This window comes from Diorhabda carinulata, chromosome 2 (assembly GCF_026250575.1).
Source record: "Diorhabda carinulata isolate Delta chromosome 2, icDioCari1.1, whole genome shotgun sequence".
Classification (NCBI taxonomy): domain Eukaryota; kingdom Metazoa; phylum Arthropoda; class Insecta; order Coleoptera; family Chrysomelidae; genus Diorhabda; species Diorhabda carinulata.
The window spans coordinates 24,471,389-24,498,739 of NC_079461.1; the positions used below are offsets into that span (position 1 = coordinate 24,471,389).

The 27,351-nt window shown below is 31.3% G+C and overlaps 1 protein-coding gene across 12 annotated transcripts in view; it reads left to right on the top strand.

Annotated features, from left to right (window-relative positions):
* Positions 1-27,351, top strand: part of LOC130903759 (glucose transporter type 1) — a 555,907-nt gene that overhangs the window by 349,165 nt on the left and 179,391 nt on the right. For all 12 annotated transcript variants that reach the window (XM_057816014.1, XM_057816024.1, XM_057816021.1 and 9 more), the window contains one exon: positions 13,497-13,568. Coding sequence is in view for 8 of the 12 variants with exons in the window: in XM_057816024.1 (XP_057672007.1) it covers positions 13,548-13,568 (21 nt within the window). In the remaining 4 variants the exon portion in view is untranslated. The remainder of the gene's footprint in view (positions 1-13,496; positions 13,569-27,351) is intronic.

A 27,351-nucleotide genomic window follows, 5' to 3' on the forward strand; every position in this document is an offset into this window, starting at 1 on the left:
TGAACTCATAACATAATAGACAAAAATACATTTTGATTAAATAATTTTTAATTTTTACTGACATATGTATTAAACTGTTAAATATCTCAAAGTCACAAATTAAAAATGGATGTTTCTGAAATAAGTGACGAAATTGGAAAAGATGCTAAAAAGTCAACGAAAACTCAGACACTCATACAAGGAATGTCACGCATGTAGAATATCGGTGTTTTTTGTGTTGCTCTGATGGGAACTAAAATTCAAGAAAAACGAGTGTACACTATTACTGTTGGAGATAATATGAAATTATATTTCTTTGCGGCTACTTAGTAAAAATACTATCTTTAATCCACAGACAAGGCCCATGTACTGTACAATCTACTAGAAAAAGACATTTTTTGTATTATTGCAAATTATTTGTATTTGAACAACCTTATCATCGGTAACTCTTTTAACAGAAGCTGGAGTAAGTATGATTGCGCTGAAGAACCATGGTGATAGAGTACGACAGTTGCTAAAGGATATTAAGAGGAGAGTATATCATTAAAAAATGTGATTCCAAAGATTTTTACTGGTATATACATACAATTTTGTATGACATAACATACATACCGGTACCTTACTTTCTCCAGCTCTAGATGTTTTTCTCTGCAAGGTCTTCTTCTACTACTTCCCTCCACTGTTTTTTTTTCTACCTCTTTTCCTCTTGCCCTCTGGTATCTTCCATGCAACTCATTTCAAGAGTCTGTCTTCGTCCATTCGTTCTAAGTGATCTAGTCATTGTAACCTTGTTTTTATAACCGCGCTGATTGGTAACTCATTAAAAAGTGTGTGAAATTCGTGGTTTGATCTTCTCTCCCATCCTAACTCTGTCTGCTTTTCTCCAAAAATTCTTCTTAGTATTTTTCTCTCCGAGATTTTCAATTTTTCTTTAGTTTTGTTCGTCATTATCCAGGCTTCACAGCTTTCAGGGTGGGTCTCAAAATTGTCTATTAAATATTTCTTCGAAATATTCTTTCCATCTTCTAATTTTTTCTTTTCGTCATCTAAAGGATTTCCTTCTTTGTCTTTTATATATAAGGTAGTACTCTCGTTGTGTTTTCTTATGTGTTTAACATCTTTGTAAAAATTTTAAATTACCTTTCTTTGATATTCTTCCACTATGGTTTTTATTTGTTCTTCTAAATATTCTTTTTTCCATCCTTCATAGTTTCTTTGTTTCTTTCTTTGATTGTTTTGCAAAATTTTTTGTCTAACTTCCCTTTTTTGTTGTATTTCACTTTCACATTTATCATTCAGCCATTTTTTCCTTTTTTATGATTTTTTCAGACTGATATTTGTTTTCGTGGCACTTGTTACTGCTTGCTCAAGTTTTTTCTAGACATAACATACTTCATGTCATAGAACTGACATTTTTAATTATCATCAAGAGCATTAAAAGATGACGTTAACGATGTAACGTGTTAAACATAATGTCAACATTTTTTCAAACAAATAGCAGTAAACGAGACATAATCATATTATTTTTGATGTTTGTATCAATAACTTGTAACTTAGTAGGTTCTGAACCAGCAGCAATTTCTTCAGCATTAATGGTCAGTTCGTTAAATATGTTTTTGTTATATTTGATTTTGAGTCTGCAATTGTATAGTTTGAGTTTATTAGAAAAAAAACTACGTGGAGTAATATTGAAGGTCGAAATAGATATTCGTTGAAATATTGAAAAGAATTTCCATTAGTTCGAAAAGAACGACTTATTTTCTTGTCTTTGTATTTGGAATTCCAACAATGAATTCAATTTGATCTATCAATGGATTGTGCAAATGTTTATCTGATGTTTCATTTTTAAACTTTCTCAAACGTTTTTCCCTAAAAACTTTTATTATCTAGAAATATTTTCTTCTATTAATCTTATTTTTAAACAGCGCACTTGGTTTATCATAAAAACTCACTCCACTCCAAGATGACAAGTTCCATACTTTTGATTTATCTTCTGGATTTTCCCGAAAGACGAGTTTACAGGAGTTTATTTTAGTGCTTTTCATTCTATACTACTAGAGAAAATTAGAATATGCAATATCATACTGCAGAGCCGATTTTTGCGGTGATAAATTAAATGTTGCTTTTCTTGTAGCCTCCACAACGCGAGATGAATACTAAGAAGCAGCAATAACTTAATAGAAGTTATAAAATAAAAACAAATAAAAAGCTTGAACTGTCAACTATATTATTTGATGGTAACTAAGGTCAGTGTCATCTATCGTCAATGTGAGTTTCTTCCTTTCTTTGAAAAATTCTTTAAAAAGAAAACTAATTTTAAACAGAAGAAACCTAAAATCAAGAACATTTAGAACAATAATGATTTCCTAGGTAAAAGTAAAAGACAAAACTTTATTTAACATTATTTAGTGGAAATGAATTGTTTAGTGCTCCAGTGTAATGAAAATCATTAAATTTCGGGTCAAATATTATAATATTTTATATTTCTATGATATTAAATAAATACTAACTAACATTTCTAAAATATGCATTCTATTAAATATCCTTAGAAATTATGAAACAATTGTAAATGAATGCCTCAAATATGGATATTCGCTCAAGGCTACTTTGATATGAATAATGAAATTGCTGTTGTAGAAACGTCAGTCAAATATTAATTCCAACAATTATCCTATTTGCAGTTTTAGAATGAACAATATTGACGATTATAATAAACGAGAATTCATTATATGTATAGAAATAATATCAATTAAGTAAAAATCGATTTAAAGAGTGTCTGAAATTTCACAAAAACTGTGCTTTTCTATTTTCCCTAAACGATGATGTGAAATCTTCATCGTTTTGCTCTGAGTATTCAACGTCAAAAGCTTGCTTTTGGGGCGAAATATTTATTGTAAGTGAATAATAACATTTAAGAACAAAATTTTGTAAGTCATCGGTCAAAAAAGTCGAAATTATAAAAAATTCTTTTAAAAATCTCCCATTTTTTGATGTAAGAAGTGAGTCAGTCAATTCTTAGCCTGTAAAATATTTCACAACTGCTGCATTTGGCGATAGAGTAATGTCATAGAGTTGATATCTAAAGTACCGAAGTGTACTCAAGCTATTTGCTAAAATATAGAATTGAAGAATTCTACGAATGGAGCATTTTGAAATGTAACCAATGCGTTGCTTCGGTAGATCATTCGCAAAATTTTTAAAAAATACTGGCAGATAGAACTATTGCAAGGATGCAAAAATTTATACCACGTATAAATACAGCGAAATAAAGTTATAATGGAGTAGTTTCGAAAAAAATTTCACAAATTCTATAATAACATATTCAAAACATGTTCCTTACAAAGCAGTTTCAAACATCTCCTATGTTAATGAATAGTTTGTTATAACATATTTTATGCTCTCTACTTTTCCACATGTTGTGCCTGTTCCATTTACCTTCCTACCTGAGAACCGAAACTATATGTTATGAAACCATTCATAACTTCATTTCACGCAATTCGCGCCATTAATCAAATAACTTTTTTTACTACTTTATTAATCACTTTCACAATTCCTACGCTTCACTTTCACGTGCTCTTTTCATAACTTCTGTCATATTAATACTGAACATGCCTTACGAAACACTATAAAAATTTCCAATCAAAATGGAAAAGTGTTTCTTCTAATTTCAATATAATAGTTAGTAGAAGAACCATTTTAATTTTCTTTCATTCTTTCGGGGCCGATAAAAGACAAAGAAAATTCATAAATAACATAAGAGCCCGATCTTCACGCTGATTTGCCTGCTGTGTCCCAAAAACGTTTCATTGGTTTTCTTATGAACGTGAGAAAAATGTTGTATGCAACACATGCAAAAAATCTTCATTCCACTCGACGTGATTTGCTTACTTTTTGCACTTGTTACACTACGAGTATATCCACAACTAATAATACTGGTAGACCAAAATAATTTTCTTGCTGTAACATAAAGCTGAATAGTATACTATAGTAGAATGAACCAATCTGTATTCGAAAATAACCCATTGCACGACTGTCCCACATACAAAAGAAACAGGAATTTTTCGTTAATCTTCCCTGAATTCTCACTAAAACTGCGATAGCGCTTAAATCACTACCTATATGCCACTGTAACAGTTGAGGCTTATTTTTTGCCGCGCTTATATTCGTAGATTTCTTTGTTTGTCACTAATAAGCAACTGTTATAGAAAGTTTGATAGTTTCATTACGTGATAACATAGATTTTAAACTTTATCCCGATTAGTTAGGATAATGCTTGATAACGAGCTCCTGCATTAAACATCGATACCAATACCTGAACATAACCAAATTTCCATATTGTAAAATGTGGAAAACAATCATACCTGTTTCTAAATGTTGTAATTTTAGTTTCTTTGACAAGTGAGGTCCACTTCTTAAGATGGAAATCAAGAAGATCTGACAGCTGCTTCGGCAAACTCAAATAACGTACTAAAACATTTAGTAGTAGTAGTAGTGTAATAATCAAATGTGGCTCGCCGTAACTATAATTAGATGTGAATGTGGGATTAGTAAACTGATCCAAGAAGCTTTTCGAAAAACTTTTATTATACCCATCATTTCCCAAAACAATTTTCTGCCAATTCAAAGGCGCTGTTGGTATTGGTAAGTATGCATTGCGAGAATATGTCAAGTGGCAGATTGAACATTTTGATATTTGAACTCAAGCTTTTCGTTTTGAGTTTAATCTACATTTTTTGCAATAAAAAAACGAGCTCTTGCCATACCATTGAAACTAAGAAAGTTATACCTATTTGCTCTTCTCTTTTAGCCACTAAACCAATGACTCGCTACAGCTGACCCAGCAAACATATGAAACTCTTTTTTAGTTTTGATAACAACACCAAAATACATTGAATAAGCGAAATATAACAACTTCCGTGCGTATGACTTACTATTTTTGTGGTTAAAAAAAATTTCGGCTGACTTTTTGTATCGCAAGTTATTCAACCTGCTACAACAAAAGGTAAAAGAAAATCTCAGTAGTTCTGTGAATAGTGAGTTGGCAACTGCTGTCCATAGCATCAAGTGGTAGGAATATTTTCTCAAAAATCTAGTTTAATACTTGATGAAAGAACAGTTGTATACTAGGCCAAACATTGATGTGATAGCGTTTCTAAGCTTTCGTTATCAGAACAGAGCTGTTGAAGGCGTTGGAGTGAATGCTACATGATGCAGTGGAAATCGAGAGAATCAAACACAATAAAATCGTGTGAAAAGTATTCAGCATTTATGTGCGAGAAATAGTTCAAAATAATATGCGAAGATTGTTTGAATGCCATTTAGGTATAACAAATATGATCTTTTTTAAAAAACTTTTTATGTTAAATTTATATTTTTTCCACCTATAAATGAACAATTTATGGTAATAGCAAAGAAAATCATTATTAAACTTGAAATAAGGAATTGAAATTGAACACCAGAAAACGGCTAACGCCTGATGGTGTTGCTAAGCTCCTGGTGGAAGTTTAACTATACAGAGTGAGTTTTATGTATGGAACGCCTCAATTATCTCGGAAACGGCATGTACGATTTTTATAAATTTTTGTGTACAAAGGTCTTGTGATACGAACTGTTTTATGGTGGTATCTACATGGTTGTCAGATATTTCCTTTTTCCGGAAAAAGAATGATCTTTGTTATCTCAAATGGATCACCCTTTATATTTTTCGGCTTTCAAAATCATTAAAAAATACTTATTACTTTTCATCTAATGTTCCCTATACCTAAATACCATAATTTCGGAGTTATTGCTACATTTGCGTTGTCTCCGCTGAAGTTAAAATAATACATTTAGGTGGCTACAATATCAAATTTGACGGTTCAATAAATTATTATGGCTGGAGTTTATTGAATGTCACAATGGATCATTTATCTGAAAAAGAACGATTTGATATTTTAATGATATTAGAATAAGGTGATAGGCGTAGAAGTGAACCAGAAACGTATGATATCTTTAATAATTTATATCCTAACCGAAGTCCCATAACCAAATCTACTGTCAGTAAATTAAAAACGAAACTGGTTCAGTAAAAGATTTATATAAATCAGGGCGTAGAAAAATTGCATCAACTGAAAACAAAACTTTAGAAGTTTGTGTTCTGTTAGAAGACGATCCACACTTGAGTTCTAGACAAATATCCAGTGAACTTAATATTTCGCAAACATCCGTAATGAAAATTTAACGTGATAATATATTCCATCCATACAAAATAACGTTGGTTCAAGAGTGTCATATGACGATTTTGATAGACGTGAAGAGTTTGCAGACCTAATGATGGAAAAATGTCACAATCAATATGACCCAAATTTTTTAACTAATGATATGTTTTACGATGAGGCCACTTTTTGTATCAATGGAAATATAAATCGGCATAATTGTACATAATTATCACGTAACAATCCTCATTGGATGCGGGAATTCCACACTCAATATCCCGAAAAACTGAATGTATGGGCTGGAATAACAGGCGACAAAATTATTGGTCCCTTTTTCATTGAGGGTAACTCAAATGGTCCGGCGTGGTTAGATTTATTGAATAATAGTATTATATCTGAGTTGGCACGGATATTTCTAAATCTAAGTAAGTATTTTCTAATCAATTTAAAAAAAAAACTTCATTATTAGAAATTTTCAAGCAATAACAATATCCCAAACGACAATATTTGACTACAACAAGATGGTGACTCACCTCACTATACGTGTTTCCCAGAAGATGGATTAGAAGGTTTTATCGAATGGTTTCCGCGATCACCCGACAGCAATACTTTAGACTATTTCCTGTAGGGTAACTTAAAAAACATCGATTATAAAAGAAAACCTGCCAATATTCAGGAATTAAAAGATATGATTACCACAGAGATGAGAAGAATTGTACAGTCAGAGATGCTGCAAAATGTATTGCAAAGTTTTAAAAATCGCATGGCTTGTTGTATTTAAGTGAATAGACAACATTTCCAGCATCTGCTGTAATAGACTTGACTGTACGTTTTTTAAAATTCCTAATTTTTGTACTTCACCAATGTGATTTGTCTTCAGTTTTTATAGGTCTTCTGCGCTATGTTTTGGATAAATATTTTACCACACCAGTAGAGAATTACATGAAAAATAAACAGTACTTCTTAAGGATTTCTAAAAACACAAAATATATGTTAGTGATCTATTTTAAATTATAAAGTTCATTATTTTTCCGATCTGATAACAATGTAGATGCCACCATAATACCGGTCGAATCACAAAAATTTATACAAACCGTATAGGCCGTTTCCGAGAGAATTGAGGCGTTCCATACATAAAACTCAGTCTGTATAATACCTTTCAAATGTAAACTAAATAAACCACTCTACCAAACCTTTCTGCTTATAAATACAAGTCAATTCAATAACTCATGACAGAGTTCACTATCTGCGAATAATAAATGATCTAAAAACTTATGGAAAAGTGATACTTACAAGGACTTTATGAATACTTTCTGTATTATTTGGAAAGTATTAGCATTATAAAAATAATTCTTTGAAATGTGTTACAAAAATCGTGTAGGCCAGTGTAATCGATAATTCTAAGCATGTAGATATATCCGTAGAATAGCTAACGAATAGCTATTGTATCATGTTTTTCAACTTTTTTATCTAGTTCGTTCGTAGATGGGATTCTATAGTGAAGGTTTGTTATTGAATATTTTAAACATTTATCTAAATTATTCACGAACAGAACTGCTCTTTTGTCGTAGCATGGATTTTAAACGACTGGAAAATGCAACGACATATGCACTATTCACTATTCACAAATTTAAAACTGCCTGAAACTAAAAGCTCAATGAACACATTTCTGTATTGCAGAATACGAAAAATTGCCCTGAAGCAACGTTTAATAGATGAACACTAAAGATAATTTCAAACAGACAGCGACTACTAGTCGTTTATACGAAACTTATTCTAAAGTCGCGATATAAATAGGTGTTGACATGAATAAAAAAATTGAAAAATGCATTTTTTATCAACAAAACCTTTATTCAATAAACAAGTTCTAGGAACGAAATGTTTAAATTGAAAGTAGGTTGTAATTGGTATAATTTCCTCAATTTGAAAAGAAAAATACTTTTAGACGTTCGAGTTAGTGTAGAAAAATCTTGTAAAAAACTTTTTTTATCTATCTATTCATTGATAATAAGAATAGACAAGATATCTTTCATTAGAAACACTTGCAATACCTTTTACGACTTTTACCAGACTGCTTTGTCTCTCTTTTCTCGAACCTTAAACCGTCGAAAGTTTGGAATAAGAGTAGTAAGAGGTACAGAAAGTTCAAAGGGCTAAGTGCTTTTACTTCTATCCCGTTTCATACTGTCATTATAACCATAAACCTATAATTCTTATCGTTTTGTCGTGACAAGTAGATAGGTAAAGAAGTTTTTCTCAATTTTTTACCAACGGATAAAAAATTATTTATTATACAAGTCCTTTGAATTTATTCACTCGAGAATATTCAATATCACTGCTTAATAAAAGGAAAAGATTTTTTGTAACTAATTGTTCCTTACAAGAAATTATCTCCTTGTATTCGAGAGATTTATCAAAAATTACGACAAACGCTAGCGTTCTGATACTGAAGATGAATAAAAGCTTGTTATTACTTTATGGGAAAGAACGGAAATTTGAAAAACAAAGAAAGAAATTAACATTAATGTTAATTTCCATAATGAATAAGTAAAACTTGATTTATTTCTACTTATTTTTTTACAATAGTGACAAACTCATTAGTAAATAAAACCTTAATCAAAAGATGATTATTAACAAAAAAACCAAAGGAATTATATTGTGTATCAACTACCTTGTACATTGTAGACTATAACGCTGTTTACATCGGACAGAGAACTCAATGTTGACAAAATAGATTAAAAAGTCATCAAATACGATAAAAAAATAAAACTGCATTAATGAACCATGAAATATCAGAAACATACATTCAAATATAAGAATTAAAAAATTCTCCAAAGTTAAATACAAGAAAAAGAGAAAGATGGATGGGAAGAAATTGTCCATTACAATGGCTACCAAGATCAACAGATTTCTATAAAATGAATTCATTTTTCCGGCTTTACATTAAGAATTTAGAATAGAAAATACCTTCAACAATAAATTGTTTTCAAGCTTGCTTAGATGTCTTTGGAGATCATTTCGAATACCTATTGTGATAAACAATTCTGTAGTAAATAGTATAGTTTTTCAATATTTTGTTCCTGTAATATATTTTTTTTCTTAGTATTTGCAATTCCTCCTCTATAGTACCAAAGAGCAATTATAAAATATCAGTTTTTGACAAATAAATCATAGTCAACTCACAATTAATTATTAAATGATTGAATATAGGTACATAACCATTGTTTTGCACAGAAAAATCGGAATATCTCAAGAACTAATAATTTCAGGTATAGGGAGTGCTTTGATATGGCACAGCAATCTGGAACGAACACTGCGTAAGATTGTAAATAATTTTAAAATGTGAAGACTAATGATGGCTATAATCACTCAAATTTTCAAAATGATATCTCAAAGAACAAAGGAGGCACTTAACTTCAACATAATAATCAATCATCCTGTATATTACTAGATTAGTTACCACCACCGAAGTATGCTAACTCTAGTTTATTTCCGAGCTCTCGAATACTTATGTATTCACTCAGCAATTCTAAATCCTCTCTTTCTGATTTCCCATGCTAATCAATTGTTTCCTCTCCTTTCTTCTCACAAGTTCACTCTGGATGACTTCATCTTATATCATATCCGCCCTTTCTACACATGCTCAAACCAGAACAGTATTGTAAATTTAGCTAGAATCATCTTTCCATTCCTCTCATTCGTGATCCTGTCCATCTTATCATCTTATATCCTCCCGCAATTTCAGGCTATAAATCCATTTCCTTAGCCTCTAATATATACGTAGCTTTATCCAGATTTACTTTCAGCCCCTTTATATCTTTATATTCCTAAAAAATAACTATGTAATCGTCCACATAGCTGACGGTGTAGAGATTGCCTTCGTCAAGCGGTAAATTCATAGTCCTACATTTACCCTTGTAATCTTGCAGTTATTGTTAGAGAAATAATTTGAATAGAACAAGGTGACAGGTAGCATCCTCGTTGAAGTTCCTTTTGTGGAAGGGTGTTTCATTGCTTTATGTTTATGTCCCTTTATAACAACTCAACTGCTTCTATTAACCTCTCATTCATATTTGTGTATATTCATATGCGATAATCTAATGAAGAATACACTGTCCTGTTCTTTCACCAATCAACAAATAACAAATAAAGTACTGGACATTAGGATTTTTTTCTATAACCTTTGTAGATCTCCCAGCTCGAAATCCTAAAAAACATTACTCGACGGTAGGCGCCACTTATTGTCGGATGTTGTTCAGATTTTCATTTATTTCTTTTGTTGCAGCTTCTTTCGAATGTTATTATAATTGGAAGTTTGTTTGCAATATTATATCTAGAAATAGATCAGAAACCAATTTATATCGATCTCACAATCGAAATGCGTGGAGTAGATGTGGAAGCTAGTTAATAATTCTAGTGTGACAAAACAAGTTTTCGAACACAATTACAACTTTCTTGCTGTGTAATGAGAAACTTCACACCGATAATATATGTTGGAATTTGAAGCATCGGCTAGATCTACAGTTATTTGCAGCAGCAGTCACTATTATTTTAATTCGCTTCGTCTCGTTGTTTTCCATAATATTCTTCACTATTTCCAGAGATAATAAAACAGTGGAAAATGCAAATCAGTAGAACGTTAATTGGGAATAAAAATTCTCGGTTAACTTGTAAAAATACGTAAACGGAGGAAATTTTTAATCATTCTATTTTTTAAACTGCGCACTTACCAGTCGAGTGTTTGCTATGTAATCCTAGCTTTTGCCTAGTTGGTTAATAAGTTTTGTAGTTTGATTTATTCAATATAGTCTCCCTGAACTTTGGTGCATTTGTTCCAGTGGTGTTCTGACATATGGAATTTCAGCCCTTGAGTGACAATCTGGAAGATGTGAAATCGTTATCCTCGCAAGAAATTTTTGTGGAAGCAAAGTCTGACGAATAAAGTGGATCTCCCAACAATTCATACTTTGGTTTGTGATGCTGTTTAAAATATAATGATATTTACTTGTTCTTGTGCTTTTTTCACGAATTTTAACATCCAATTTGTTTAAAATTTGAACAAGTGGTCGACGTTTATTATTTTATAAAGGTAATTTATGAGTAAAATTCATTCTGCGTCTCAAAACCAAACATATAACCCTGGAAATTTGAAGCCTGAGTACTGGGTTCAAACCATTCCTTAGTTTCTATTCCAAATCATGGTAGTAGACACCAGTCTTTTCAACAATTACGCACAAAATCCTTTTTCTCTCTCCAAAACACGTCAAACGTTGTTAAGTGAGGATGCGGCATCAATTTTGCACAATATTTCTGTAACCCTGACTCTTGTTCTTGTGCAATAATATAAATCATAACCTGGAGCTTTGGTTGTTGATGGCGTTGAGGCACGTTTCGGACATTCTTGACGTGACTTGTTTCATCACTTTTAAATGCATCTTTGTATTATTAGAATTGAAAGTGAAGAGTCTTTATACACTTTCAACAATCGTAAATGAATTGTTTTTTGTGCTACACAATACACAATTTTTCCAGTGTTAAGAATTACTGATATATATAGAATATATATAGAATATATCTTACTTATCAACCCCATTCTTCTGCCATATATTTTCTCCCCTTTCTTTAAAGGCTAAGAATGTTTGTTGGTAATCGCTTCATCGGCTATGAGTATGGGGAAGAATAAATACTTTGGTTCATCAAGTAGTGAGAGCGATACTATGTGTATTTCATCAGTACGTTATATCTTAAATTCGCCCAAATATCGCAAAAATATCTTCATCAATTCTTTGTTGATATCGTCATTGGTTATTATCATTGAACCTATATTTGAAGCTATTAACCTTTTTGAAATCATGGTTTCCTTGTATCGTTGAGTAGGTCTAACGGATCACTCAACAATATATTTCGTCTTATTTTTTTTCCATCACAACCCCATCGCCCTTACTATGAATTCCTAAGAAAAGAAAGCTTCTTTCAATGCTTCTAGAGATCTGCCAATGCACATATTATCATTATATGCTATCCTTTTAGATACCTGGGACCTTGAGTTCACTAATTTTTTCCATGATCTGGCTGATGGTGAACTTTTAATTGGTAGTGGAGTTATCTTCTATAAAACTGCATTGATATAGTCCCACAACTTATTAAGTATATCATCACTCAAATTCAGGATAGGGTGCAGTATAATAGCCCCACAGTTCTCGAAATCCGGTATATCACTTTTTTCATACGAGGATGTATTGATATCTAGTTAGCCTAGACCAGTTTTATGCATAAACAAAATATTGGGTTACCATAGCAACGAAAAATAATTTATTAGAAGTGTCAATGTAAAGTTTAACGTCGAAAAAGTAAACTAGAGTTACGCAATTAATTAAAGGAAATATGATGTCCACCGAAATTGTGAAAATCGAAAAATTGGAGAATCGACCCATCAAGTACCTGTATTTAAAAGGATTAAGAGGGTTGATATTTACGAAGATATGCTTAATACCCTTGGTGATCAATGTCCTTCGTATGCAACTCTGAAAAATTGAACTGCAAGATTCAAAAGAGGTAAATTCTCCATTCCTCACCCTTTACTAACCCCAAACCTTTGCCACCTTGTTTTATACACAAAATATGACATTCTTTGAATATATTCCCAAATTTCCATTCCTTAACTGGGCATCAGAAAGAAGAGCAAACCTAAAATAAATTCTTTTTATATAATGAACCAACCCTTTCCTTGCATATGTAATATGAATAAAACGCTTCTTTTCCACTGAATACGTACTACAATGATATTAACAAGTTGTTGTTGGCAGCCATCCGCCTCAGATCAACTACATATCCATTATATTATGTCAAATGTCAATGCTGTTCTGTGTCTTGACAACATAGTCCTTAATGTAACATACTGTCAAATCGATAAACGTATTAGTTGTGCTAATAAACCAATAGAGGACGCTATAGTTCTTTTTCCCCTTCCGCACCAGCGAGTTTTCATACCTATCACTTCACCAAATTGACTTATATTTGGTAGAAATGCCTTCTCTTACTGAAAAAAAGATTTTTTTGAACAACCGATTAAATATTCTGTTAGAGAAAGATTGGTACTGATACTTGTTTCTTAAAATATAGAAATCTCAACACAAGATGCAAATAACCAAAATTAAAAATGGAAATTATTTATATAAAACAAAATGAACTAATGATAAACAAGATATCAAAATAGATTCATTATAATTCAGTTAACCAATTATTTGTTATATATTTACATACTTCCGATATATTTGAATTTGATAAAAAATTTTTTTCAAATACGTATATTTATTGTTACAGATTTTGAGAAGCGTCAAACTCAGCAATACTCAATATATCACACAGGCTAGAATGGACCTTTTCAAATTGAAGGTAAGCTCTTGCTATTTTTGCTTTATATTTAATTATGTCAAGAGATAATCTGTTGTGAATAATTGAAGAATATATAGATTTTTATTTGAAACATCGATAATTGAGCATATAAGTTATATAGAGCTGCTGAAAACCAAAAAGAGTATCATTCCAGTGATTTGCCGAACTATAATTTTGTTTTTTATCAATATATCCCTTCCATCATAGGTTCTAAGATGTTCACATGATTTTTTATAAAGATATTGGAATAGCTTTGACTTGAAATCAAATAAAACAAGATACTATCCAATCGTTATTCTCCTTTTGAATTGAACATTTCTGGACATAATTATGATTTGATTCGTAAGTTTCGAAGTTAATTTTCTTCAATTAAATATCATTTTTGAATACCGTCTTTAACTTTCAGTTGAAAGCACTGCTGCTAATTCCATGTATTTATTCATATATCCTGGATTACATCAATTCCACAGCCCTTATTTAATGTACAATAATAATAAAATAAATGTGTCACAAATGCAATAACCAACTTATTGTTTGTGGCGGTGCTGAGTTTTCAAAATGCCCCCAGATTATTTCTATCAGCATTAATTTCTGAGATACAGATTGTTTGGTATTGGTTCTAATTTTTTTAATATAGAGATAGAGAAATAAATATACTGAGAGATAAGATAGGACATTACTTACGATATTCTTGAAATTTCTAATAGCCGTCCTCTTCCATATCTACTTCATATCCTCAAATTTTAAACAATCTAAATCATCCTTCAGCAGTATTACGAAATTCCTAGAACATGACACAGAAACATCCTCCGATGAAGTTTGAAGAATATATATATATATATGCACTACGCAGTGTTTCAATCAAAAGGAACTGAATTATTATATACGTGAACCGAAACATCGAAATTAAATAGAAAGTCTACTTTATCCAAGTACAAAGTGTAATAGAGATTTTCTTTGAAGAAACTGGTATTTTATAACAATATAAAGGGATCCTAATACAATTTCACTGAAAAATTCACTCCAAGCGATCGGCGCCTTCTTGTTGACAGTTTAACACTTATTTTAAAATGTATCCTTTCACATAACAGTAATAAATTGGTCATTTTTTGAAAAACATCAAATACGAAGAACGTTAATGAATAATTTGTGTTGAGATAAAGATAGCAAAGCACAATATCCTTGTTCTTCATGACATTAGGACGATAAATCTAGAAATAATCATTAGATTACCAGAACTTAATCTTCCAGAGATATTCTCATTGCAAAAACTGTAATAAACGAAGTACGAAGAAAAGTACTCTCCTCTTTGCCTAATGAAGCAATCTGTGAAAGATTTTATTCAAGGTGGAAATTCTTTTGGCTACTTGTCAAGTTTCCTAGTACAAAGAAATTGATATCCGGTATATTTGACAATCCTTCACCACATTAACTGAGAAGACTGGTTTCCTCAAGCGGTACAACATTTTATTGAGTAGAGCCTTTAATAGAAAATGTCACTTAAAGAACCAAAAAAGTGATGGCTACAATACTCTAGTTCACATTGCTGTGCTTTCCAAGGCTACGGTACAAGAATGTGGCTTAACGGCGATTGAAAACCTACCATATCGGCCTGATCAAGCCCCGTCCCACCCCATACATAATATTTTTATAGTGGCACAAGAGCTTTAGTCAGGCGTTCTGAAAAGTGTGTGGGAATAAAATGAGATTATATTGAAAAATAATCCAGTTTTTTTATTTAAGGCAATGAAATATTTCAGACTCTAAAATGGCTGAAGGCAGGTTGAATCATTTGTTTATATGATATTAGCATATTGCTTCCTATTAGTATTTTATAAACTAAATGACTGAATCCATTTGGAGATCTTTAGAAATGATGTCGTTTTCAGTAATAAAGCATAACGAGAATGTTTTCACCAGATGTAAATGGCTGCTGTTGGCTTACACGAGGACTATAAATCCTCAACAAATAACCCTAAAAAACGACACAACCGACTATAAAATCGGGAACATTTATTTACGAAATAAATCGAGAGCACTGAAATGCAAAGCTTCATTACTAATATTCTGCCGTATCGACAAAAGACTATTTTTTTCGGAGCCTGTCAAAACTCGAAAATTTATTGTAATCGCTTATTGCGAAAATGTCAGCCGCAGATACGACCCAAGTTTTATTAAAATTTCTCTGCTAGTTCACTCCTGAGTGAAAATGTCATTCGTTGCACTTTACCAATATTCGAAAGAGATGCAACTCTTCCACTAACTTAATGAGCAAGATGCAAGTTCACGTTTTAAATGACAAAAGTAACAAGTGGAGTTTGATTGGATTATAATAATTGCAAAGCAAAAAAATTATTCTATTATATTTATCTTACAGTTAACAGTGAGACAGGCTAGTTATGAGTTGTGGTTTGAAACCTTTTAAAAGTAAATATATCATCAGTGCTCTGAAGATCTTATCAATAAACTTTTTGAATTAATTTTTCCTTATTCGACGACAAATAGTTAATGCTAGGATTTATCCAAGGTGTTGCCGTCTTTCACAATAGGAAAATGAAATTCTTCCAAAACTTCCATTGAACACATTGTTTTTTTTTTAAATTAAGTAGAGATACCATAAAGTTAGTTGCTTGAAATATATGTCCTGCAAAAACTGAAAATTTTTTTTACAATCAAATTTTCATATCACGAAATTTTATATTGGACTATCTACTAGATAAAAACCGATTCTCTCTATTTTTAGATTAGAGACTTGTTAATTAACGTAATATTAGTTGAAAAATGATATAAACATAGTTATAAAAGCTTATTCGTATGCAAATTTCAGATTTTATGAACCTATTCGGTTCGTTCTGGAATGTCTTTGGGCAGCAATTTCATTTATATGCAATAGTCATCTAGTTCTTTATATGAGACGCTTCACATTTATATCCGTAGTTTTAGATATAATATCGAAAAAGAAATATTTTTAATTTTCCTTAAATTCTAAGCTGATTTCAATTAGACAATAAATATAGTTTTCAAATATTTCAATATACGTTTTCCAAAATAAAGCGAACATTTAAAAGCCAGGTATATTTCAATCAAACAGAAAACAACAAAAGAAGAGATTAGTGGAAGATGAAGAAGAATATAACAGCGAAAAAATGAGGCAAATATATACACAATGAGAAGAAAATAAAAATAGGAGATGTTCTAGGTATAATGTAAGAATATTACGTTAATAAGTATGACAATACTTAAACATATGATAGGTAGAGAAGAAATGGAGGAGATAGAAGAAATAACCCAAAAGAGAATAAAGGAAGCAATAAATAAAATAATAGCAGAAACAGCTTGCGCGCAGGATGGAATAACACTAGAAATAATAAAATGGATGAGTGAAGCAGAAAAGGATTATCTGTGAGAAATATGCAATGAAGCAATGAAAACACAAAACATACCAAAACAATAGGAAAAAATTCAATGCTCCCCATAAAAAACCAGAAGAACAAATAAATTACAGATACAATTACAAATTACCATATGTTACGCTAAAGTCTTTATTGTTTATAGTTATAGAAAAAATATTAAGTGAGTATGTGAAGCATAGGTTAGTTGATAGCCATAAAGAATAAATTACATTAACCAATACCAAATTTTCATAATAACATCATTTGAATGAGTGCATGAATAAAGCAAAGCACCTGCCTAAGAATTACTATTCGATAAACTTTCTTATAAAATTTAACAGAAAAATAGTTTCTTCACTATATTAATCTTTTAAAACTATTCAACAAAGTCACTTGCATCAAAATTAATTATCATCCTTGACTTGTATTGAATTGAATTTCATGACTGGTTGCTGCAATATGGATTCAGATTTTCCCAATAACTTGTTTTCATGATAAAGTTGTTTTAGTACTAAAATTGCCAATTTGTAATCTAATTCAGAATTGCTAATAGAAAACGACACTAGATGTATTCATTTATATTCCATTAAAGAACATTTCCATGAATTACTAGAAGATATACATACCTCTCACCGTGAGATAGAAAATTTTGTTTTCACTCGCCGCTCGTTAATACTTGAACTAGATTCGCATCTATGGATTGGTCTTGGAAGTGACTTTGCTTGGCTATCGAGAGTTTCTGAGTTGGAAAAGTAACTGTGTTGAAACTAATTTGACATTCCTTATTAGTAATTTCCAAATAACATTCTTAAAACTTCTTTTTTCAAACTACGCAAATTGCCTATTTCTTTTTCGTCGTAACTTTACCTATTGCATGCTAAATTGTCGCTCCATCGTGTAAGGGGACACCCTAATGGTGATTTTTTCCACCTAGCATCCATTCATTAACGTTTTCTATCTTTGTTATTCTTATGTTCCCATTTCTTTCTTTGTCCAGAAGAGTTTTTCCAATTATTTCACGGAGTAGTTCTGATAACACCTTATCACGGAAATTAGCGATATTGTTATCAATTTTATATTCCAAGTACTAAATTATACAATTCATAGATTCAGAAAATTCTTAATGATTCACCGCATTTAATTTCTGCAAATATAGTTATGAACTGAGGAAGGAAGATTATCAATCGAATTGAGTAGCAGATTTATTTAATTAGAAAAATATTATTTTTTAAAAAATAATAGTGCTTTATTTTTATTTCTGGGTAGTTATTTTTTATTGTATACGATTATATAATAGATGTGTATACAGAGTGCTTCGGGACTTAATGCAAAAAATTCGGAAGTAGATGACGCGAAAATAATGCTGTGACATAAAAAAAATTCTAATAAATTATAGGCATTCAAATTTGCGGAATTAGAACTTTATTTATTTAAGTATATTTTTTAAATTATGCATTCAAACAATATAAATTTTTAATGGATTATTACGTATGTTCATTTGTTGAACTAGATGATATTTATGGTTTAAGAAATATGTAGATTTTTAGATCGTTGTACATGCCAAGCAAATCGTTTGCAATAAAGAGATATTCTGAAGAACATTATCATAAATTGTGATTATTTATCAAAAATATATACAGGAGGTTAGGTAAGGTTAGGTTTAAAACACATTCAAACATTTCTAATTAAACTGCATAGTGTCGAAAATCATATTACTCACATGAAATTGAAATGTAGAAAAAATCAGATGGTTAGCCTACAACTTATCAAATAAAAACAAAAAAAAATAAATGTTCGAAGTGGGCATCTTGCACTTCTATACACTTCCGGTGTGTACGTCTACTTGGAAGAGCCTTATAGCGTCACAATGGAAGTTTATTCTATCGATCATTTCGTTCCGTGTGTTTCCCCAAAAAATGAATCGATTGTATTTAATTCAGGTCTATTTGCATGGCCGCCACGTTCTCCGGAATTGAATACAATGAATTTTCCTGCATTTCAATTTTCTCCTTAAATAAGTAACACAATATTAGACAGTAAGCAGTTTAATAAGAAATGTTTTATTGTGTTTCAATACCTCCTGTAAGTATGTTCAATAAATAACTACAATTCATGACAATTTTTTTCAGAATGTCTTTTTTTGTGTACGGTTTTCTTGGCATGTACAACGATCTAAAAATCTATATATCTCCTAAACCATTAATTTTATCGAGTTAAACAAAGAGTTTAAAAATCGAATGAAAAATTCATTTTTACTATACTTAGATTGCACAGGTTGTCCCTGTAAAAATTTCGAATTCTCAACCATTGGGTGTAAGCCTCCCCTGGCCTTATTTCGTATAACATTCTACATGGACATATGTAATTATCTATCAAAAATTCAAATTGTTCGAATGCATAATTTAGAAAATATACTTAAATATAAGTTCTGATTTCGCAACTTCAAACGCCTATAACTAAAAAACGAGAAATTTTTCCTCATGTCACAGCATTATTTTCATGTCATCTACTCACTATATAATGTTTTGCACAATGCCCAGGAACACTCTATCTAAATCTATCTAAATTCTTGGTTTAGTACATCAAATATTTTTTTATAATTCCTACACTAGACAAATTGAAAAATTTCAAAGTAAGGTATATTTTTTTATGACAATCTCAGCAATTTCGTTGACCGGCACGGTCTCGAGAGGCAATATACAAAGAAAAATGTCATCAAGGGAAAACGGGATATTTCTTCTGGACAGAACCGAACTGGAAAATGTACGGGTATTTATTATTCATGGCCTCGACGGACTTTGGATCTAGAACCCGTGATAGCAATTACATTTAAATAGTGTGCTCAGAAATGAAATTTATAGAATTTTTATATTAACAACTACAAGAAGTATGTGATTAATGATCTGATCACTCAATCACTCAAATGCATAAAGTATCAGCAAACATCAGAGACCTTTCAAGTGTGCAACATTATTCATCAGAAACTGGCCAACGGGTTTAATCTTTTGAATACCTATACACCGATAGACAAGTGACGAATAACAGACCTGATATTGTAGTGGTTGATAGAAGAGTCAATCCAGTCCTTCGCATACATTAAGCTCTAAGCTGAGTAGTGCATAAGACTTTCGCATTTTGATACATTCACACTTGGCTTATTACTACTGGCTAAACACTAGTTATTGATAATGAAATAAAATTAAATGTTAGATTCCACAAATCCTCCTCCTACAACTGTGCATTTTTCAGTACATTTTTTGTTCAATAAATCTTTCTAGAACATGAAAGTACGCTGATTTAATGTTCCTTCAATGAAGAAAGGTTCCATAATTTCCATCTCGTATGACGCGGCACATCCAATATTCACTTTGTTGAAATACCGCCTTCTTGCATTAACTTATAATGCCTTCGCTCCAATATTGACAGTTTTGGGCAGACGGAACACCATTTATGATGAAAGAATTTTTGTCAGAATAAATTATTGATTGATAAAATTGTCTGTTTTCTAAAAGTGGCTCCCCTAAAGGCAAATAGTCCAACCGCATGCTACATTCTGGACGAGTATAACAAATTACGACTTTGTACGTATTCATTTGATTTGCTTGATTAATTCTCTGTGAATGTGTATTTTGGGATCTCCATTTATTGAATTTGAAGCACCAGTTTCATTATAAGCTTTTATATCTTTTTTCTTATTATGTTTCCTGTTGTAAGAAATCTCTTGATAAAACCCCAAGCAGTATTTTTGTTGTAGAATTTGTATACCTTTCACGAAGCAATAATCATAAGAATATTTATCGAGTTTTCGCCGGTTTCATAACACTGAATCATTTTAAATCGAGTCGGACTCTCTTGTTTCGTGGTTTTGAATCTTAAAATATCTAACTTGTAATGTTTTTCTTATTCAATCATACGATTTCTATTCGTTGGGTGAATTTATAAACACTTTCTCTTATTTTCTTTATTTATTTAAACACAATACACTACACCAACTTATAATAATTCACTTATTACTATCATTTGACTGACTAATAATTGACTAAATAATTTATTTAAATTCTTCGATTACATTCTACTTCGATTTGTTCACTACGACTACGTATTATAAATTGAACTAAACAGCTCTACAAAACCTTCTTATATATCCCAAAAGAATTTTTTTAAAAACTTTTAGAAAATGAAGAAACAAAACAAATAAATAAATGGATCTTCCTAGAAATTATTCAAAAGAAACAATATAAATAAACCGCCTGCTATAATAAATTTTTTTTATATAAAGAACAAACGTCAAAGGTGGCGCGCCTCCGCCAAATTTTAGAATTCCTGGTATTTCAATCGTACATCAAAGGTTAGGCAATTTTCGCCGAATTTGAGAATTCCATAATTGCCGGACAGGACCCAATTCGCGAACATGTTCGTAATATTATAATAGTAGCGAGAAACTTAACTTTCTTAAGGCAGTCATTCTAGTATACTTTTCATGATACGTCTGCTGTTCTCACATACTCCAAATTTGATATCATAATACCAAATGACGAGGTTCTCTTGGTCTAAGACCATAATTTGTGATGTTTTTCTCATAATTGTTCATTTGATATTGTCAATTAGTGCTATAAAATATGGTTTAAAATATGTTCTCAAAAGAAAGCTACATTATTCCATAATATGTTTAATTTGTTGTAATTAACAGACCGATTTTGCTTGATAATACATTTTACGCTTTCGAATCAATTTTGACACAATGGCGCTGACTTTGAGTTCTTTGAGCCCCCATCCCGTTGTTTTGTATAACTTTTATTATTACATTTATTGTGCATGTGACAACCATGACTATTTGCACGAGTTACAGTACATAATATGAGTATTATATATAGAAATAATTAAAATAATTACTTTGAGGTAATCATGAGATAAAACATTCAGGTTGGAATACCGGAGAAAATAATATTCAGGAAATAAGCTTTTATTCTTCCAGGAGCTCTTTTCACTTGACTTTAATAAGTAGAACTTGAAATATCTTTAATGCTTGGTTTGATAAAAAACTGAGGACATCTCGTGGGGTAGTGTGAACACTAAGACAGAATTAGGTAGATTTATTAACTATATATTCAACAACTACAATTTTAAGATGACTAATTAACAACATCAATACAATGAAAACGAATTAAAATATCGAAATCGGCTTCTTCAATATAAAATATTTGTTTTACAAAGACTATCCACTCTTTGTCAAAGCCCATACGTGTTGTCGTCTTCATCGATTTTGATAAGTACTAACCATTTTATAAACAAGGCGATTTCAATATTGGAAATATCACATTCCCTCTTGAATAAAAAATCAACTTAGAAATATCATATTTTGTGGAGTTTAGTGATTCTAAGCATAAATTGTTGGGACTGAGAAGGTAAAGTCCAAACTCTGAATCAATGTGTTGTGTATTTAATTTCCACATAGGTTATATTTTATATTGGCGTTTTCGATGTTACTGTAAATAAAACTGTGAAGCTGTTATCAGATTCTCATGTATGACCTAATACTCTCATTATAATGAAATATGTATATTCCTCACAACAAATCATTACATATTTATTATATAACTGAATTCTTTCCTAACGTACGAAATTCTAGCAAACTATTTTATTTCGTTACGGTTATGTGCAGGCCAGCTGTATGTTACGGCAAAATCAATATTGGTCTCTTCGATGGGAAGGCAATCACGATAAGTGATAAGCACAAACCATTCAGTTTTTTTTTATTTGTTCAAACTCATTGTTTTTATTATTCATAGATTATTCATAGATTTTTTGCTAACACTATTCTCAACCTAGAAAACGGAACGTGGATATTTTGATTATTGAACAAATTTTGAATATTTTATCATATAATTTATGGTAAAAAGCCAATGGAAATTACAAATTGATCAAAGTTGTGGCGTATAGATAAGAGTTTATCACGTCGGTTTTGCTATCGGCCCAACAATGTGTGTTGCAGTGGTAATTTCTTCTTAAAGTTATTTAAAAAGTTGAATCGTATATCACATTAGAAAAGCTTCAAGTTAAAAAATAGGCGAAACAATTGGCTCTTCCATTTATTATATAATCATAACAAATACCCCTCGAACAGTAGAAAATAATCGATGAATATTTTTCACTTGTAACGTGAAGCAGTCCTTAAACAAAATTAGTGCTACGCTCCCGTAATTTCTGAAAATTACGTCTCGTCATTAGTAGTATGAAAATTTTTTTTAAAGTTATCGTTATATTATAATTGAGTATATAATTAATGGTGGAATTACCCTACAAAAATTCCTAATTGATCATCCAATGATGTGTATGCGATGGTAGTCACTTTTTAGTTTCTCAAAATGTCCGAAAACGTCTTAAAATCGGAATGGATCGTTTTGAAACAGCTACAAGATAAGAAATATGCGAAACAATTGGATATTTTATTCAATCATTATAATCTGAATAATCTTGAAGAAAATGTTTGAGCTATCGAAAATAATCGATTATTATTCGTAACCGGGCGTAGTCCTTAAAAAACCACTTGGGGAAACTCAGTGTTTACAGCTGATCTATTCATTCAACTATTCGTAGGAAATTCTGGATGTGGGATGGCTTTAGCTTCTATTCTAAGTCGATCCCAGGTATGATGCTCTTAGGTTCGAGAGAAAGTGGATAGAAGTTTCGTCTTCTACGAAACGAATCAATACGTTGCAGTCCCTACCATTTATCAGATATTTTATTTCCAGGAGTATCTTCGCCTGTGTTTTCTCTTATACTGTGTAGCTTTTCTATAAAGGTTCAGGTTTCATGAAGGGTTTATCTGCTCTACTTTAACAAATCTGTCAGCTGTTTCATTTTCCTCTACTCCATTGTGTCCCAGAACTCCTTCAAAAGTACCTTTACTCTTCTTTCCTAGTTCATTCAACTTATCCAGGTTTTCTCAAACTATCTTGGATCTTATAGTATTAGAGCTTAGAGCTCTAATGGCTCTTTGGCTATCGGACAAAATGATAATCTTCTATTTACAATAATTCCTTTTTAGGTTGAACTAGATATATTTTTCAATTGAAAATATTTCTGATTAAAAAAGACTTGATTTGTCGCTGAAACTTTCAGAGTGTTTGCTTCTGACCGGTATCTTCCTATTCCAGTTCTACCTGCTGTTTTGGAACCGTTCGTACATTATTTTATGGTATTGCTGTTCATTTCTAGCATTTTTGGTCCCATTTGCTTTTATAATTTTGAGGTGTATCACAGATTTACCCATTTTTCTAGGATATTTCGCTTTATACCTGGTAACTCTGATTAAGATTTTTTCTGCAACGCTTCTCAATAATAAATGACAGTTTTTAATTTGAGTAAGATAAGATATAAAATCTGAAGGAGAAGATAAATACGTGAAATAAACAGCAGTTATTTGGTATTCTGTTCATCTGTTGGTTATGTATAATCAAGTAAGACTGAATTCCTCTAAAAGTTTTTGTTTTTTGTTCGTGTCTATTTTCTTGAATGTTTAATTTGATCTGTGAGTTATTCCTAATGCACATTTCGAACTATTTTCGATAAATATTTTGCTACTTGTATGAATCTTCATCTTTGTTTTCAAAATTCAAATTTTGTGCAAGCCCATAATCAAACATACTATATCAGCATATCGACTTATTATTTTTTCACAGTTTGTTAATATTCTGTGAAAATGCGGAATAAATGATACAAAATTAAAGTCTGTCTGCGCCAACTAGCTTCTTGAGAAGCCTATTCAACATCGACATTAATGCCTCTCATCTCTAAAATTAATTTAATTATTGTCTAATGTCTATTCATTGATGCCGTTAATGTTCAAATTCCCTCTAATCATCAATAGAATTAATCTCTCAGTTAGAAATGCCGCAGCTTAAGTGGCTCTTATAATATCGTCCATTTCCTTAGACGTTAGAATTAAGAATTAGAATATTTCTAAGAGAAACCGAATCGAGAAAATCAAATCGAATGGTTCGTAATTTTACAGATAGCTATAATTATTATAAGCGTAATATCATCTGATTGTGATAACAATTTCTTCAAGTAATTAAATGTATATTTTAGTTAAATTTCTATAGTTGCAAATATAAACGCACCGGCTGTGAAAAGGTTGGATGAAAAGCTGATTTTTATTTCGTTTGTGTGAAGATAAAGATTGAAGAAGCTCGAATTATCAAATTAGTCCAAGAGATGTTCAATGGAATAAACTGCCATAGAGGTTTAAAATAAATCAAATTCATTCGATCCAATTCCGGGCAAGAATCGATTTTAAACTTGGATGGAAATTAAGGGAAACTTATGAGTAGCGGACCGAATGTGGTTTCGTAGGTTGCGTGAAAAGTTCTATTCTATTCTCCCATTTCGTTTCGATAGTCTAGCTGGCAGAACCACTCGGAAAATCCGACAATAAAAATGTATGTTGGTTAATGAATATTAGGTCCCATATATTTTATTCCCAAACGATAACTCCACGGAAGAGAATTTTACCAACCATATAAAACAGAAAATACAATTAGCGTCTAACAACTCAAATAGTATCTTCACAAATATAAACCTTTTGGCAACAATGCGCGTTTTTACCAGATTATGGCGGTTTTTATCAGTTCACACCAGGCACTATTAAATTTAGTTACTAATAAAAATACAATCATTTATATTCGTCTCGAAGTAATAGAGTTTTATTCAATTGCAAAATATGGAAGAAGTTATCTCAAATAGAATAAGCGGATTTCTCGGCGTTTTGGGTATTTAGTGTCAAAATCAACGTGACACTCTGAATACCATAAATACACTGATTTTATTAGAGCCAGGAACTAATAACCATTATTTTTCCAATACCATTATATAAAGAATAGGATTCTAATAAAAAAATAAGAGGTAGAGTAAAAGACTAAGATGAATAATGTTATGAAAAGCAATGACAGGCTTAAACACGTTTTGGTTTCTCAATGTTACTATGGCTGCTTTAGTGAGATAGTATTTAGAGTGCGTATTAGTCTTTTAAAGTTAAATTTTGAACAGTACTAGAATAAAAGTATTGAGGAGAAAAGTAATGTAAACGTTCTAAAACTTTGAGGTGCTGATTATTGATATTTATAGTCCGGTCAATATAGACATCGTTGTCAATGAGAGGTGGGATTAACCATTACAAATAAAGGTTATATGGGGTCAAAGGTCAAAATTTGAGGTTTTTTGGATTTTTATTCAAAACGGTTTTTATCAAAAACGACCTGAAACCAAAGCTGTATATCTTAAAATTCTCTACAAAACTGATATTCATGATTTGATGAGTTACTATTCCTGAGTTATCGCAATTCTAAGTCACATTATACATGATATGCACACGTTTCCACGCCACCTGTGAGGTAGTGTACTCGGCATGTTTTTTACCGCGGTTTCCCTTGTAGGCCTACTCTACTAACTATCATGACAATTTTAGGATTATTTAAGGGAACAGTACTCGTCAAGTTCTAGATATTACCTTATTGATATTGATGTAGGATTGAGATTATTGCTCTACTCCATCCTACAGCCACGCACGAAACACGAGTTCTCTTCAGTAGCCTAAAGCCCACAATAACAGTCGGGATTAAGACGTAGACGCAACTAAGACTACTTCCCGTGTGATCAAGACGATCTCCCTCTCATGCTTATTTAACGTATAAACCACATACACGAATATTTTAACTATCAATCTCAGTTCTCTTATTTACATTGTTCAAATTCTATAATAAAAGTGTTTTCCTTCTAACCCTAGACAACGAAGAAATCCCTACATTGATTTTGTCATAGATACTTGGGTTAAATATTGCTCTGATTTCTTTGGATATTTTAATCAGATTCATACTCTTGGAAGTATACAGTCATGTCTTCTTCGATTTCCTCGTCTTTCTCTTCCTCTTGTTCGATGTTCATAAATTGTTCAAATGTGCGTGACTCATTGGTTTCTTCATTTAAATCACAGGAATCTTCCTCTATTGTACTCAACTGGACATTTGAGTAAGACTTACCTTGGTAATTGGTATACGCTAGAGAACAGAACTACCTGACTTTTTACAGCTACACTTGACACTACAACCTTTTTTTGCAATTAATTGCAAAAAATAGTCTTGAGGAGTTTTTCTGGAAATGGTGGGAGTAAGTTTAATCGGTTACAGAGTATTATCTATCAACCCAGTCTACTGGGTTCAGTTGATTGCCTAGCCATGTTTGAACTTGATAGGATACTCGATACGATATTGAATAGCAGATGCCGATGCCGCAAGAAGAAAGAAAATTCCTTTCGTAATTATTGTTTAAGATGTGAATCAATTTCTGTAAATTCTTTAGATATAAGAGACACAAGTAGGTATTTATACTTCTCT